This window comes from Dryobates pubescens, chromosome Z, assembly GCF_014839835.1.
Source record: "Dryobates pubescens isolate bDryPub1 chromosome Z, bDryPub1.pri, whole genome shotgun sequence".
Lineage (NCBI taxonomy): Eukaryota > Metazoa > Chordata > Aves > Piciformes > Picidae > Dryobates > Dryobates pubescens.
The window spans coordinates 36,240,888-36,259,058 of record NC_071657.1 but is presented as its reverse complement, the minus strand read 5'-3'; the positions used below and the strand labels follow the sequence as shown (position 1 = coordinate 36,259,058).

General features: G+C 40.4%; 1 protein-coding gene across 1 annotated transcript in view; it reads left to right on the top strand.

Annotated features, from left to right (window-relative positions):
- MEGF10 (multiple EGF like domains 10) overlaps positions 1–18,171 on the top strand; it is a 108,402-nt gene that overhangs the window by 48,432 nt on the left and 41,799 nt on the right. Inside the window, exons 6-9 of the mRNA XM_054178438.1 lie at positions 6,282–6,528; positions 7,150–7,270; positions 8,385–8,521; positions 11,599–11,811. Coding sequence (XP_054034413.1) covers positions 6,282–6,528; positions 7,150–7,270; positions 8,385–8,521; positions 11,599–11,811 — 718 coding nt within the window. The remainder of the gene's footprint in view (positions 1–6,281; positions 6,529–7,149; positions 7,271–8,384; positions 8,522–11,598; positions 11,812–18,171) is intronic.

Here is an 18,171-nt window from a genome sequence, read left to right as displayed (position 1 = left end):
GATAATGGTAATTCTTGCTCCTTGGTGGACCTCATGGCTGCCTCTGCTGGGGATTCATGGATTCCTGTGTGTAAATACACAGGACAGAAAGATGCCTCAGTCCCAGTGAACCTGTTACTGAAGGAAAAGAAGAGACAACACAAAGATGGAAATATGTGGGAAATGAGAAAGGAAGCAAATGCTGATAAACGACCCTGGCAGACAGTGGTTTTGACACATTTGTCACATCACCTTTTTCTGAACTTCACAGGAAGGAGGAGTTAACCAGGTTAGGGATGTGGAGAAGGACATCATGACAGTTTTACGGATTAAGATGTGGAGAGCTGTGGCAAATTGTAGAGGCAACATGAGAGAAACATGGAAGATAACAGTCTGAAAATGCAATAAAGAAGCTAATGTCATGGACAATGTAAATGTGGGGGTTAACATTTAGGTACTGAATAAGAAATGGTAGATAGACGATAAAGGCTGTGAAAGTAAAGACAAGGCAATAGACGTCTGAATGTGAAAGGAGGGATGCAAAGGAAGACACAAAGATTTAGAGTAATCCTTGATGTGACAACCTAGAGAAGGAAGAAATGTCAGTCCAAGACACTGTTGAATTTATGGGCAGCTTCAGTTTGTATTACTTGCTGTTGCAAGGAAAATCAACTTTCACTTACTAAAGGCTGTGGCTCCTTGAAGCTATCTGAAGAAATTATGTCGGAGTTTTGAGGAGACAGAGAGATAGGAATTTTGCATATTTGCTATAGTTTGCTTATTTTGAATTTGTACTTCACAATATTGCATTCCAAGTGAGGGAGTGTTTGCTCTGGTTTTGCTGTCTGTGGTAGGAAATTTTAGGTTCCGCTGTTTAAAAAGACCATAAAAATACATAAGCCTAATGGTGTGGTAAGATCCTCCTCTGTTTTGACGACAGCAGTACATATTTCCAGGATCACACAGTGGTATGTGTGGCAGAAAGATGTGTAAACCAGAATAAAGTCTCCTTCTGTTGTCTTGGTGCTACATATAAGACACACAAAAAGAGAAGAAAGATTTTAGAAAAAATCATTGCAGTAAAGATTGTCTGGCTTGAATTTAATTTTGTAAAGGAAACTGTAGCATACTTAAAAGATACTTTCAAGTCAGAATTTCTAAGGAGGCTTTGCTTCTGAAATGTTGTTTGATTTGATTTGATAGCCTTATTCTCTTCTCATTATAGGCCATTCTTTAAAGAAGTGCAGAACTGTAGGTGATCAAAGTGGGTTTCTCAGGAATAAATTAGGCCTCATTTGCACTTCTCTTTTTGCTGCCTTTTAATGAAATCAATGGAAAAAAAGACAGAAAAAATCCTTCACAAGGATGTGACCACATTTAGTTAAAAATGTGCTCCTTTGTTTCTAAGGATTAATAAAGAAGTTATTAAATTCTTCAGATGTGCTTCAGGTTATTATAAAAATTTATACCTTGTGCAATAAAATATCAGGGCTCCCTCCATCCCAATTTGCAAATCACCAGCTACTTACAGAAAACATGTGCATAAACCCACCTCTAGCCCAGCATAATAACAACGTGCATTAAGATTATTATACTAGAAAATACAGAACTTTGAATCCTCAAAGATGCTACAAAAGGCCCCAAAATGATAGCAATTTGCATCACAGATTTTAATTTCTTCCTGAAGGTGTGTTTTTTTCACTCCCGAATCCTTGAACTTCTCTATGTTTCCAAAGTAATTTTGTGGTACTCAGCTCTGCAAGCATTTCTTTATGATGGTAGACTTATATTGTCTTAGAGTTTCATACCATGCTTTATAATTTTAAATGTGGGTTTATACAATGCTCGGAAGCTAACTGATGCTTTCATAGAGTAGCCTTTTGACAGTAAGGTTCTCTGTCTTGTGTTTGTAGTGTTGTGTGACGTGCACAGCACACATGAAGCTGATATAAAAAGATTCTTCCAGATGAACAGAATGTATAAAATGACAACCAGGTGTTGCGTTGATATCATGATGTTTATTAAACATTTACTCTGTTTTTTCTTTTCCCTCTGTGATGTAAGATGGAAGCAGAAAGGACCCCGTGAGTCTATGGAAGCTGACAGGGAGCAGTACAGTTAGCTGCTGCTTTTGTTAGAAAAAGCTGAGGGTGAATATAACGTATGTGAGGAGAGGAAGGAGAACAAGTTTTGTAAGGAAGGAACTCTGTGTAAATCAGAGCAGGATTATGCCAGCTCTGTATGATCAATACAGCAAGTTAACCCTGGTTTACTGATTAGGTTTTGCATTTCTGCAGGATTCAAATCTTTTCTAGGAGTAATTGAGGCTAAGATGCATCATTCTTGTGTTAAAACTGTGGGCCTCTTATCTCTATACTTTGCTTCCCTTTCACATATGCCCTGTGCTGAGACAGATGATTTACAGCTCCAAATCTGTTCAAGAAGCCAGTAGCTGACACTTTGCATGTGTGCGTATAGCATTTGAATATGGATGTATGCCTGTGACCTTGGTGCAGCCAGGACAGTCAGCAGCTATTCAGTTTAAACTCCAGTTGACAGTCTGTAACCTGATGAGAGTCATTAACTCAAAGACTATCCCATTCCAACAGATTAGCAGCTGTGTGACTTCCAGCCTATCATCCTTAGTGTCTGAATAATAGGAAGGAGCAGAAATAGGCTCATGTAGTAGTAGATAAATGTAACCTCCAAAACTAATTAAAAATAAACAAAACTTGCCACAGAAAACATCTATACCTTTTGACCGCTTCTTTTTAATAGCAAACACAGCACCAGTTTCTGACAAATCACTTTAATTTCCTGCGGGAAACTTCCCTGATTATCACTCGGTGAACATAAAGGTAAAATTTGTCCATCTCATTCAGAATTATTATTTCTTCCCATTATTTCTGCAGATTTCTCCACAATTCTGCCCGTAATTCACAGACAAATGCTAGGCTGGTAACAAGCCTTGCATGAAGGACTATCATGTAGTTGTACTATAGTGGGGTCACCACTGTACAGGTGAAATTCTTCACTGTTGTACTGTCATGAAAAACTGCACAGTCAATATTTGTAACCCAGCTGGCTGTTGCCAGGAGACTGGAAATCCTATTAGCAGCCATGTGATGCTTTTTGTTTTAATGATTTCCTGAAAAGCTAATGAGGATATCATGTTGGAAAACTAATAAATAACTGTGCTCTTACATTAGAATAGTCAAGAAAGGTTCAGGTTCACAGATACAGCATGCTCACCTAGCATGTCAGTAAACCTCCATGAGACAGCAAGGGGCATCCCAGACAGAAAAACTAGGGATGGAACTGTAAAAAGAGCAGAGACAGTACATGGCCTCCACTGCTTAACAAGTGAAGAAGTTTCTAGCAAGGCAGTCTTGGTGCCTGGATATTGGATGCACTGGCAGATGCATGGTAGTTAGTGTTTCCAGTCTGTGTGACTCTGAGTCTCATTATGCTGAGACTTGAAGTAGCTATTTCACTACCCCAAATACTGCATTTCCAGCTATTGGTAAAGGGACATGAACTCACATATAGCAGCCAAAAGTAAGTCTTCTCTTACCTGTATTTATCTCTAGAGCAGATTCAGGCCATAGTCATCCTTGGCTGAGCTCTGCAATAGAACAGTCATGGTCTGGTGACCAGTGTGAATTCTTCTGTTTATCAGTGTAACAGATTGAGGTGAACCAATGGGTTAAGCTGTCTGTTTCCCCAACACAGAAGTGAGGGAAAAGCAACACAAAAAACCCCTCTGGGTTGAGATAAAGAATTGAGATAAGGGTTTACTGAGCAAATATAACAACAACAACAATAATAATAATAATGATGATGTCACAATTACCTTAGCCTATTTGCAGGAAGAAACAAAACATTAGAAAGCAGCAGCAAGCAGAAACTAGGAAGCTAAAAACCCAAGCCAGGGAGCTACTCCCCCATCCCTCCTTGTCCTGCTGCCATTTCAGTGGAAAGAACCTACACCCAAACCCCAGAACTGAAAAGCAGCAACCAGAACAGGAAGCCTCTGAACTTCAATCCCCATAATGCTTTACTCCAGCCAGCACATTCATTGCAATCTGGCATCATGGTATGAATAACAGCAGCAAATATTCAACTTAACCCATGGCAATCAGACATGCCAGGACAGAGTTTTGGTTTTGGTTTGGTTTTTAATGATTCCATGAGAAATGGCTGAAATTGGAATTGCCTCTTTTGTCTGGGAGCAGGCGGAGGACTGCTACCTGAATCCAGACTAATGTGTTACAGAAAAAATAAAAGCATAGGAATGTCTGCTCTTTCATGACTGAACATGCAGCTATCTTGGACATCTCACCATCCATACATACATTTATATACAAGCCAAAATAGCTAGTTTCCTGACAACAATTTGAGAACTGATTTGGCATGAGGCTTATATTTCTATTCCATGCAGACATGTTGAAAATAAATCTGTAGCAGTTCTGAATTAATATGAGTTATCATGGAGAGAAGCAACTTGTGAGATGATTATAGATGGCAAGGCATTGTAGTAAACAGAACAAAACACACACATCCTCAAAGAGAGAGGCCATTAATAAAACAGACAGCTGCTCTGTCAGTTGGACAGTTCTGTCAGTTGGCTGGTATTGATGGGTGTTTATAATACATAAAAAACTTAGTGTTTCTCTGTATTTTATTACATATAGGTGCTCACAATACCTCCATTATGAATGCATGTTCTAGTGACCTCTCCTGGGAAAAAATGATCTTAAGGGGTGGATTCTTCAAAAGACCCTAATCCCTTTTCATTTGTGTAGCCTGAGTGAACAGCTTTTATAGCTGAATAATTTCTACCCTGAGGAGAATTCTTGAATTACTTTGCATTAGTCTAGGAAAGTGTGCCTGTTCTCTGCATGGCTGTTTTTGCCCCGGGAGAAGACTGGGAAAACAATGGTTGTCAGTCTCCAATAGGAGAGCCTAGGCTTCAGGTCTCTGCAGTTAAGGCTTTCCCATTGTACTGCTGTTATCAGCAGAACATAAAAAATAAAAACAGATTGGTTGACCATAGAATTGGCACATTCCTGTTGAACTCTAGGTGACCTTAAGCTTCTGTCTGTTTAAATATATCCTGTGTTTCTCACTTAAGAAAAAATTTCTTCCTTAATAATAAAGTTTTTCTTTTGATGCTGAAATAAACTCTGCATGGTTTTAGTTGGCTTCATTGGTGCAGACAAGCAAAGATGCAACGAGGCTGGTGAGAAGCCTCGAGCACAAGCCCTATGAGGAGAGGCTGAGGGAGCTGGGATTGTTTAGCCTGGAGAAGAGAAGGCTCAGGGGAGACCTTATTGCTCTCTACAACTACCTGAAGGGAAGTTGTAGCCAGGTGGGGGTTGGTCTCTTCTCCCAGGCAGCCAGCACCAGAACAAGAGGACACAGTCTCAAGCTGCACCAGGGGAAGTTTAGGCTCAAGGTGAGGAGAAAGTTCTTCACAGAGAGAGTTGTTAGTCATTGGAATGGGCTGCCGAGGGAGGTGGTGGAGTCACCATCTCTGGAGGTGTTCAAGAGGGGATTGGATGTGGCACTTAGTGCCATGGTTTAGTAGTCATGAGGTCTTGGGTGACAGGTTGGACTTGATGATCTTTGAGGTCTCTTCCAACCTTATTGATTCTGTGATTCTATGATCACAAGGACACATTGAATAAAAAATTTATAACATCCAGATGAAAATTAACCATATCATCATTAATCTCTAATCGTTGGTGAAACAATTCCTGTGTTTTATTTTGCCCTATCAGTATATTGCATGATTAAAAAAAATAAGTATTTGCAATTAGGTAAATAAGTAGGAGCTCCTGGATTTGGAGGACAAAAAAATCATAATCTTATGTTTAGTAAGTTCTGCAACTTCCTTGTGGGACTCACACAGTTGTTCATGGATTTTAGACTACTTTTTTTACTTTTTATTTTTTCAAAGTTAGCAAGACTTCTCTGTTTAATGGAAATTCATTGCAACTATAACTGTTATTTGATGGTAGAGAGTCATAATGAACAGTTTTGACAAGATACTAGAACTTGCATTTACCTCACAGCTTCACCTGTTAGCACATTTGCTTTTATGCTTAAGAAATAATTTTGTGTGTGTAAACTGAGTAATGCCTACCTGCCAAGGTCCCTGAGGACAAGGGAGAACTGTGGATGTACTGCATCACGTTTTCCATTTTATAACTTTCTTTTACAGTTGACTCATAGTCTCTTCAGTGCTGTAACATAAGCCATTATAAAATGGGTGCTAATTTTTCCTTCTACCCTTTCAGCATGTGACAGTGACCACTGGGGGCCTCACTGCAGCAGCCGCTGCCAGTGCAAAAATGGAGCTTTGTGCAATCCCATCACTGGAGCCTGCCACTGTGCGTCAGGTTTCAAAGGCTGGCGCTGTGAGGAACGCTGCAATCAGGGGACGTACGGAAATGATTGCCATCAAAAATGCCAGTGTCAAAATGGAGCCACCTGTGACCATGTGACTGGAGAGTGCAGATGTCCTCCTGGATACACTGGTGCCTTGTAAGCAGTGGGTATATTATTTATGGGGGAAAGATAAAAGATTTAAGTAGTGCTAACAAGAGAAATCAAGTTTAGATTAACTTAACACTGTGCTGTTGCTCTGGCTGCTCTGTGATGCAGAGAAGCAGGGCTTGTAGCTAAGAAACAGCTGGGCAAAACATGTTTCAGTGCACATTCAGATGTGTTGCTGAGAGAAAGCCCTCTTGATCTGGACTGCTAAGTAAAAAACACAAGAGTAGCCGCAGGAGCTTCTTCCTGACCATGATGAAAGCACTTTGTCTAAAAGTTTGGAAAATTACATTGAAACCTGGAGTTATTTACCTTTATTTTTCTGGAATAGATCTTGGGCTTTGTCAGTAACAATGTATGAGCACCAGCCAATGTAGAAATAAAGTATCTTTAAGAAAAAAATATTTCCCAGATTTTCAGATCTGTTTTTTATAGATTTATTGTATGGATACTATAAAATATTCAGTATGCATCTGCTTGTGTTGTACTGCTTTCTGCTTCATACTGCTGTCTGGAAAAGTTGTTGATAGAATTAAAAATAAAGAGGTGGCTGGAGGCTGAAATGTGTGCCAAAGTAACTATTGTCTCTCTTGTACACTGCCACCTCTCCAGCTGTGAGGACCTGTGTCCTCCTGGGAAGCATGGGCCACAGTGTGAGGAGAGGTGCCCATGCCAGAATGGAGGCGTCTGTCACCACGTCACTGGAGAGTGTGCCTGCCCACCAGGATGGATGGTAAAAACACTTTCTGAAATTGACACAACTCCATAAAACTTCCATATTTGTAGATTTGGGGCAGCATCAGAAAATAGTAGCAAATGAGGATAGCAAATGCAGTCTGTCAGTAGCCAGGAGTAATAAGACGTGTATTTTAGCATAAGTAACTGGAATAAAATACTTGCAAAACCATCTGTTCCTGAAAATCCTCCAGCTCTGTGCTGCCTTTCTAACCGTATCAGATTCTGGTAAGCAGAAAAACATGAATCATACTGTGGCAAGGCAACATCCTTTAAACCCTGTCTGGAAGTCTTCATTTGTACATATTTTAGCACTGGGTTTTGGCTCCATTTTCATATGTATAGTATGCACAGCAAATGGGATATCAGAACTTATCTTCAGACCTCCTACACCTTTTTCAGTGAGTAGGGAAAGAAGAAACAACTACAGAGCTGCAAGTAGCCTCCCCTACTAACAGGCTGTCATCTCTGAGTTAGCAAATAAATCAAAAGGCCGGAATGTGATCAAAGCACATGTAATTACTTTAAATGCATTCTTATGGAAACTCCCCTCACTACACAGGTGTAATTAATTCTAAGAACATAAATAGCAGTGCAGAAATTCAGAACCTATTGAAGGGAAGCAGACATCCTACCTAAGCTTTCAGGATAAGCTGCTTTCAGTGAAATTACAAACAACTTTTCTTTTGTCAGTAAAGTGCAATTTATCATAAAGTAGTGTAATTGGGGTATTATAGCAATTACTAATTTCTACACCACCACTCACTGGAGGGCACTTCTAAATGTCTCTTATATACTCCTTGATAAATAAATTGGGAAGAGCTTGACATCAGTTAGTCTTAAATATCTGTTTTCACTGTTGGTTAGAGATAGTGTTTTTCATTAGCTTTGGCTTCCAAAATGTAAATTCTAGGAGATTATTTTTTCAGCGCTGAAAGATACATCAGAGTTAAAACTGCAGAAGAGTCTGGCACTTTTAAGATCAGCACTAGACAAATGACATGAGATCTCCTTTATCTTTCTTCGTTACTTCAAACCTTTATTCCTAGTCCATTCAAGCTGTAAGAGCAAATCTAATATTAAGATTTTATTTTTTTTCCCCTCCACACAAGGGCATGGTCTGTGGTCAGCCTTGTCCTGAGGGTCGTTATGGGAAAAACTGTTCCCAGGAATGCCAATGCCACAATGGAGGAACCTGTGACTCAGCAATGGGTCAGTGCCATTGCAGCCCAGGCTACACAGGGGAAAGGTAAGAAAAACTTATTTTTGCAAGTCTGCTGAACTTGCAAGTGGTCTGTTACGACAGAGAAAATAAGAATCTGTTGGAAAGCAGAGTTAAAATATCTGTGATACCATTCAAAGAGTCTAATGAAATGTTTGCTGTGTCTTTTGACTGATCATGGATCACAAGTTAAAGGTACCTGTGTGATTATGCTTCTGCGAAGAACTGCTTGGCTTCAGGATTTTCCGGTTGTGGCCCATGCTCTGGCAGTGTCCTGTGGGTCTCCGCTTGAGTGGCTGGCAGAATGACGCAGTTTGGGGTATGGTGAAAGGGTGAGGAGGGAAGCTTTTGGTTTTATGCAGATGTTTGGCAGTCATAGTAGCAAGGGAGGTTCATCCTGTTCCTCTTCAAAATAATCAAACTGGAATTATCTTCTAAAGTTTTTGTTCAAATGAACAAACAAAACTATTTACTTTCTGACTTCATTCTTAAAAATCATTTTTGGTAGAGTGGAACTGTAAGATAGCAAGACACCATTTCTGAAGGCAGTGGAAAATGCTGAAAGCAGTGTTTTCCTGATATATTTTAAATAGCACACAACTCATTTGCCTAAGTCAGCAGTAAGCTTAATCACCGTGGTCAGTTTGGTAGATCTCTGCCAACATTAGCAGGTATTAGAACCACATTCACTTCCTATGTGAGCGTTCACAGGACATGGGGAGAGCTGTGACAAAATTAAGGGGCAAAAACCCATGAAGAAGAGAGAAAATTAGTTCACAGCTGTTTGAACGCCAGTATTAAATTTATCTCTGTGAAGAAACAGTGTAGAAGGTGGTAGATGAATTTATAAAGACATAGACAAGCAGGGAAATCAAAGGAATATCCATATAAGAGTCTAGACACTCCACTACATTGGTGTTACTAAAAGCAATTACATTTTTTTGTCTAGGAATTTAAATCTGACTTTAACCTGAAATGCTTTACAGCCTTTAGCTTTTTGATCACTTTTGAAAGTCTGAGCTCCCTCTTTTTCTGCCAAACAGGCAATATTGGCAATTCTTTTGTTTTTCAAGATACTGCAAGGGTCAGAAGCAGAAGTACAGAATTGATTCTTAATTTATGTCAGTGGACTGGCAAGGGAAGGAAGTGTTACAAAAAATGTGAGGGCATTACCTGAGGTAGCACATACATACCAGCAGCAAAAGAGTCAGTTTTAGAAGTGCTGAAGTGCTCTTCTTCTACATGTAACTTCAACAGTATTTCTCTGAGATTTTGGTGTCTTGGTGACTTTTGGAACTCTATGGTAAGGCAAGAAAATGAGGACTCCTAGAACATCTGGCAGTTTCTAGGTGATCTGAATTAAGGAATCTACTTAACACTGCCTTTGTTTTATTGATACGTGTCCTCACCACAAAATGGAAGAGGGTCTTTCAGAAGCCAATAAGGACACCAAAAAAAAAAAGGTTAAATTTTGTTTAACTTGGTTGGAATTCCTGATTGCCATTTGCAGAAAATTAATTCTCTATTTTTATAACTTTATTATAAAACATTTACACAGGGTTATTAGCTCTATACTTATGCTACGTCTCTGAAGGAAGGGTGCTTTTATTGATGACTTCAGTCATGGCAGAGTTATGAACACCTTGAAACTTTTGGGTAACACTGTGATACTGCAGAAGCATGAATTGAACATGTGTTTTACCACAGTCAGCCAGACGGCTCTGCTAAATTCTGTTAAATTTTACAATGCCTTTTATGACGTCTCTGAAATTCTCCTGTCATAAGTCACCAAACACACACACACAAATTTAAGAAGTCAGGTATATATGACAATTGAAAAGAGACCATCAAGGATTTTTTTTTTTTTTCTGGTAAGACTAGGGAAATGAACAGATTATAGTCTGATAAAACGATTAATAACGTGATGTATTATCAACTGATGGTTTTGTCCTGTTTGCTGAGCCTACAACACGTCGTAGGACTTCAGTGTCAGCATGTTCTGGCCTTAAAGCCTTGAGAGTTAGCTGTTTTGCCTTTTTGCCTTTTTTCTCTATGTCAGTATAACCAGTATTTATAGGATGCTCATACTGAAAAATGTGGAGATTTTCTGTGACACATAAGCTATGAAATGTTGCCATCTGAGGTATAAACCTGTTGAGACAAATGAAAATATTCTCCCGAAGTTTTAAAAGCATGATACTGAAAATTATGTTTTAGTGGTCAGGCTGGACAGCTAAACAGAGTCTGATCTTTTTGGTTAAAAAAAAATGCCTTGCATATGTTAAACATTAAGGAAATTGGATTCCTAGCTAGACTAGCTATTTCCTAAAAGCTCAGTGAATGAAAAAGGGAAAGTTTGATGACGAAGTCTCTTTTTTAAGATACATTTTCCTTAAAGACCAGCAGGAATCATTGGTACTCTCTCATATGGATTTGGATTAAAGTCCAGTCTTTTATAATATCTGAAAGCAAAAATTAGTAAAGTCAGATGAAATAAAGGATTTTGGATTCCTGAAGATTTTCTATGCCATCCTATGAATTTTTGGAAGAGAAAAAAAAAATCAACAACAACAACAAAATAGGTTTAGAATTAAATTCTTAAAATAAAAATATCCTGGAAACATTCTCATCAGAGACTGCTGAATGTGATTGCCAGGGAGCTTCCTGGCCTGAGCATCTGCAGGAGCATGGATATCTTCTGCCTGTTCACATTATTGCTAACCAGAGAATCTACATCACTTAACAGTTACAGATGAATGGCTTTTGAAACAAAACACTTGAAAATTTATTCCTTCATTCTTCAGGTCTGATACAAGAGGGTTTGGTTTTGTTCTGACTTCTGAAGTGCAGTGGTCTGTGTGTGCACACTGCTTCCTTTGTATAGAGAGATGGGAGACCTTTTCCTAAGGACTTTGCAGACCTAATGTTTCTAAGCCTGTTTAGCTGAGCAGCAAGAAACCAGGCACTTCTAAATAGAAAGTTTTGTAAATTCTTGCTCTACTTAATAGGCATTTTAGACTAATATAAGAGATCCTTCATAAACCATAATTCCCTTAAATTTCCAAGTAAAACTAATTTATGTTAATTTGATTTCTTTCTCACAGATGCCAAGATGAATGTCCAGTGGGGAGTTATGGACTGCAGTGTGCTGAGACCTGCAAGTGCATGAATGGTGGAAAATGTTACCACATCAGTGGTGCTTGTCTCTGTGAACCAGGATACACTGGAGAGCACTGTGAAACAAGGCTTTGCCCTGAGGGAATTTATGGTCTCAAATGTGATAAAAAGTGTCCCTGCCACATGCCTAATACCTGGAGGTGAGCTTTACACCCTTAAACTTGTTTTCTTTATCTATATAGAACATAAACCAGAATATTACTGAAAATTAAGTATTTCCTGACACACCCCTCCTCCCCAGCCCCCAAGTATTTTCATGCAAACTGAAAGACTTGTGAGAGTACTTGGAATTCTCTAACTGTATCAAGAAAGGAAATAACCCAAAAGAGTGTCTGAATTTTAGTGCATGAGACTACTATAAAGCAAAGCCTTTCCAATTGTAAATCTGGATTTTAAAAATACTTTGTTGATGGTGGTGGTCATTTATTATTTTTTTTTTTCCTAGAAAGCAGCTAAAATCTGACCCTTGGAAGTAGAATAAGTTTTCCAGCTGACTTACCTTTTACCACATCTCCTTATTCAGGCTGTCATGAGTCCTATATTTTTAGTTTTGTGTGGATTTTGCAGTGGTTCAGCATATTGTTATGGAAATTTGAAAACTAGCTATTTGGAGTCAGTTTTTCAGCTGTGAGGGAAGAATGTCAGATGTCAGTGTAGGCTAGCCAACATATTTATAGAACAACTGTGGCCAGCTTTCTCTTATTACTAAACACAGTTCTTCTGGTGAAATATTTTGGTCATTGTGCGTTCACTTACACATTCATTTACACTGAATAGTGTAGATAAGGTTTATGAGCATTATATAAATTTTTGCTGTGAAAATAGCTGTGAAAGAAATTTATAGAAACTATTGACTGCTAGATAGAATACTGCTGTATGTTGTATATAAGATGACCTTTTTTTATAGATGAAATAAAAGCCTTTAGTCAGAATTCAGTGCTGATGTTACGGCACTAAGGGCACATGCATGGAAAAAGCTATTCTGTTAGGCCTCTGTGAAAAATTGCTTTGTGGATTACCTGAGTTGTTCAACATACCTTTCACTGACAAAACCTGTGACATCAAACTAAATTCTTTTTCCTTTCCATTTGTGTGCCTTTACAGTTGTGTGCTCACACTTCTTACCCCATTTACTTTAAATGTCTTTTGAAAACATACAGTTTCTGACATAACATCAAGCATTTCTTTCTTCGGGCAATGCGTTGAAGAATAAATGGTGGCATATGGTGACCAATCTAGCTCTCAGATTATGCTGGTAGACAAAATACTATTGTATTATGAATTACAGTTAGCTACTTTCCTGAAAACTTGTCTGCAGACTGTTGTAGCAGCATTCTCTGACATGAACATGTTACACTGTATAGTATTTCTGATATTACAGGGATTACTTCTGATTCATGTTCAACACAGCTGTTTATTTTTCATTGCTGGAAGACAGCTTGTGGTCAAATCAGATCACAAATGTTCACATGTAAACAGCCACATATGGCTGATCTTTTTTCAAAAAGTTTTCCTTTTTGTGTGACAAATCAAAAGGTGCTTAACAGCCCTGTAGGTGCGGGAGCATATTTGCAAGGCCATCAGCCGGTAGACAGCTTTGTAAGCACATCAGGGAATATCCTCATGCCTTACTTGCCTCCCACAAGTACTATTTGGGCTGCTGATAGCCAAAGGATCTTCTTCACTCCAGTAACCCTTTTAGCATCAGTGTAACACCAAATAATCCCAGGGCACAAAAAAAGGGGGCACAACTCCTTCTTCAAATACACTTTGTGCATGTGTAGGTCTAGGATTCTGTTTGACTTCTAGGAGCCTTGACATTCTGTAAGATTCATTCACTTTGTTATGACCACTAGTTTAGCTATCCTCAAAGAGGAGCTGCTGGTATGCTTAGAGATTTAGTTTCTCACTGATGTTCATAGTATTCATATATATGAAAATGAAGTTTAGTTTAAAAATGTTAGCGCAAAAATTATAGCTGTACAGTATGGGTACCTAAGTATGTGTGTGTGGACATTTTCTTAAAATACTTAAAGATACAAAAACATAATGATACATTGTGGTTAAAAAATGTGTACATATTGCTACCTTATGATTGAGAAAATGGCATCAAACCAGTTTTGGCAATAATTAATAATTTTCATTTTGGGTAGGCTAAGGTACAGTGCTCTTGCTTCTGCCGTTGGTTGATGGCAGCTCTTGTGAAAAGCAAATCCATCCTCAGTTGTGTTAGGAGACTTTATTAAATGTTTTGTAAAGGGTTAAAGATAGGTACACATGAGAGATTTTATTCTTTTCAAATGGTCCAGAGGACAGCAGCAGGTAACAACCCTTTTGTTCCAAGAGGTTTTTTTAACAAATAGCTCTTCTCTGATACGTATGAAAGGTGTGAGCTACAGCATAAAACAGACACAGACATCTGTTCTCTGTGACTAGGTGCCACTATTAGTTTTTCCCTTTTTACTTGAGAATTTAAAAAAAAAAATCTGAGCAAGCACTAGGTAGCTGAGTCTAAGACTTCAGAAAGCATGCTTCCCCATGCCTGGTACCTGGCTTCCTTACGTGGAGTACCAAAGCGGTACTGAGCTGATAAAAGCAGACCTGTGTGCCCCTACCATTTCCATCCACAGTTTGTCAGAAACTTACCATTCTGAAGATCCAGATTGCATGACTGGGTGACAAAGATCTTCATTTACCTTCATCAACATCATCACTTAGTTTTGTATAGGAATATTCTTCTAGCTTAAGCCACTTTTAGACTAGGTTTTGTTATACCTTTACTCAAGTGACATGGGACGTTCATTCTGAAAGTCTAAAAAGGGCAGACTGTAGCTGCTTTTTTATCTAGAAGGTTTTCAAAGGGTATTTGTTACACCTGTGTTACAGCATATGCCATCTGGCTCTTGTTACTTTCATCACCGTTTCACACCTGCAATTCACTCTGTATCACCAACTAATTTGGGATAGTTCAGGCTGGAATTAGGGTTTATTCATAACACAGGCTCTAATGGGGTTTCTTTTGTCTTGTGCTTTTCCTGAAATACATGTGTAGGGTCAAGTGGAATATTGTGGTGTGACAGATGTTTAGTTCCATATGGTCTGGATGTGTTTTTAAAGTCAAGATTTGGGCATCCTGCAGTTTTGCATTTTTCTAATGGACCTGTATGTACATGTACAAGAGCTTTTCATGGAAACCGTATATTGCATAGAGTGCTTCAGAATGTAGCTGGAAATTGTAATAGTGAAACATCCACATAAATCATACCAAAATAATTAAATTCATCTAAGCACCCTTCAAATATGTAACACCAATGGACAAACAGCCTTTTTTTCCCTTTTCTTTTTGTTTCTTTTCTGTACAGAGCAGGGTTGTATTTCCTAAAAGCCTGAACAAAGGACCAGAAATAAAAGTGAATGTGCTGGCAATATCTCTCAACATATCTTTATATGCCTATCTTAATATATATGTCTTATTGCCAATTAGCTAACTGCATGAGAACCCATCATAAAGCTTCAGAGGTGCCCCAGCTTCCTACATCTAATTACAAAGACTGATTTTGGTGTCAATCAATATATGTGCAAGTATGCTGTTGTGTCACTCACTGGGGGGGCGGGCACAAAATATTAATGCCTTTACTTCATACCCTGTACTTGCTTATGCATGCTTTCTTTCCTGAAAGAAAAAAACAAAACACCAAACAAGCCAGCAAACAAAACAAACCCCCCTGCCCCCAAAACCCCATAAACCCCAAGCAACAGCAAACAACCCAAAACCACCACTGAGATTTATGCCTTTAAATGATGGTAATACTAATTTTATGTTATAAATATATTATAATTCATATCCAAATGTATCTTCAGTTGTGGAGTGAAAAAATTATTTCATATTCCATGTTCTGTATTCTTTCACTGATAAAAAACATGGGAATTGGTGTGATGGTGTGACAGATGGGTAGGTGAAGGGAGAGTAGTGGGTGTTGTCTCCCTCAGCTTCATCAAGGCTTTTGACACTGTCTCCCATACCATCTTCATACATAAGCTTAGGAAGTGTGGGTTTGGTAAGTGGGTATTGAGGTGGATTGAGAACTGGCTAAATAGAGCTCAGCAGATTGTGATTAGCAGTGCAGGGGTTGTAGAGAGCTGTGGCTAGAGGTGTTCTGCAGGGGTCAGTACTGGGTCCAATGTTGTTCAAAATACTACCTGGATGTTGTTTGTCAACTACCTGGATGAAGTGACAGAGTGTAGTCTCACCAAGCTTGGTGATTATAGCAAACTGGGAGGAGTGGCTGACACAAGAGGGCTGCACTGCCATTCAGTGAGACCTGGACAGGGTCACTGAGAACTGGGCAGAGGTGAACCTCCTGAAGCTCAACAAGGGCAAGTGTAGAGTCCTCCATCTGAGTAGGAATAACTTACAAGTCCATGGGATCGGATGGGATCCATCCTAGGGTGCTGAGAGAGCTGGTAGATGAGCTGGCCAAGCTGCTCTCCATCATTTTCTTCCAGTCCTGGCTCACTGGAGAGGTCCCAGGTGACTGGAAACTGGCCAGTGTGGTCCCCATCCACAAGAAGGGTCGGATGGAGGAACCTGGAAACTCCAGGCCAGTCAGCCTGACCTCAGTGCCAGGGAAAGTGATGGAGCAGATTATCCTGGCGGCAATAACTGCGCACTTGAAGGATGGCCAAGGGCTCAGGTGCAGCCAGCATGGATTTAGGAAGGGCAGGTCCTGCCTCTCCAACCTGATCTCCTTCTATGATCAGGTGACCTGTCTGGTGGACATGGGGAGGCCTGTGGATGTGGTCTGCCTGGACTTCAGCAAGGCCTTTGACATCGTCCCCCACAGTAAACTGCTGTCTAAGCTGTCAGCTCGTGGCTTGACCTGCAACACTGTGCTGGGTTAGGAACTGGCTGGAGGGCCGAGCCCAGAGAGTGGTGGTGAATGGTGCCACATCCAGCTGGCAGCCAGTCACCAGTGGCGTCCCCCAGGGATCAGTGCTGGGCCCCATCCTCTTTAACATCTTCATTGATGATCTGGATGAGGGGGTTGAGTCAGTCATCAGCAAGTTTGCAGATGACACAAAGTTGGGAGCAGATGTTGGTCACTTAGAGGGTCGAAAGGCTCTGCAGAGGGACCTCGACCGACTGGACAGATGGGCAGAGTCCAATGGGATGGCATTTAACAAGTCCAAGTGCCGGGTGCTGCACTTTGACCATGGCAACCCCATGCAGAGCTACAGGCTGGGGTCACAGTGGCTGGAGAGCTGCCAAACAGAGAGGGACCTGGGGGTGCTGATTGACACCCACCTGAACATGAGCCAGCAGTGTGCCCAGGTGGCCAAGAGGGCCAATGGCATCCTGGCCTGTATTAGGAATAGTGTGGCCAGCAGGAGCAGGGAAGTCATTGTGCCCCTGTACTCTGCATTGGTTAGGCCACACCTTGAGTACTGTGTCCAGTTCTGGGCCCGTAAGTTTAGGAAGGACATCGAGACACTTGAACGTGTCCAGAGAAGGGCAACAAGGCTGGGGAGAGGCCTTGAGCACAAGCCCTATGAGGAGAGGCTGAGGGAGCTGGGATTGTTTAGCCTGGAGAAGAGAAGGATCAGAGGTGACCTCATTGCCCTCTACAACTACCTGAAAGGTGGTTGTAGCCAGGAAACGGTTGGTCTCTTCTCCCAGGCAACCAGCACCAGAACAAGGGGACACAGTCTCAAGCTGTGCCAGAGGAGGTTTAGACTCGAAGTGAGGAAAAAGTTCTTCACTGAGCAAGTTGTTCGTCATTGGAATGGGCTGCCCAGGTGGAGTCACCGTCCCTGGAGGTGTTCAAGGGGAGATTGGACGTGGCGCTTGGTGCCATGGTCTAGTCGTGAGGTCTGTTGGGACAGGTTGGACTTGATGATCCTTGGGGTCTCTTCCCACCTTAGTTATACTTTGATACTGTAACTTCATGCATCAGTACAGGTTTAGGAGTTGAACCTTCTGGAAAGCAGCTCTGCAGAGAAGGACCTGGGAGTGCTGGTGGACAACACATTGACCATGAGCCACCAATGTGCCTTCAAGGCCAAGGTGGCCAGCAGATCTAGGGAGGTTCTCCTCCTGCCCTACTCTGCCCTGGTGAATTACCTTTGTAATTCATACTTCCCTCGATCAGCAGTACGTGGCTGGTTGGCTGACCTCCACAACAGGAAACTCCAAGGGCAGTTAAAGCTAATATTGCATGCTCCTATTATGTTTCAACTTTTTAGAAAGAATATTGTTGTTACTTGTAGCACCTAAAAGTGCGGTAAGTATTTTTTAAAACTTTCAAATGGTCAGAAAAATGCTCAAACACACTCCCACACAAGGAGTCAGCAAATCTTGCAAAATCAGGCTCTTGTCATGGGTCATTTAATGCGTCTGGATGAAGGCACATTTTTCTTCCAGCATACTTAAAGGAACTTCAGTCAGTGACAGACAAATATCTTTAAACAGTCTTCCCATTGTAAATATATTGGATTTTGGA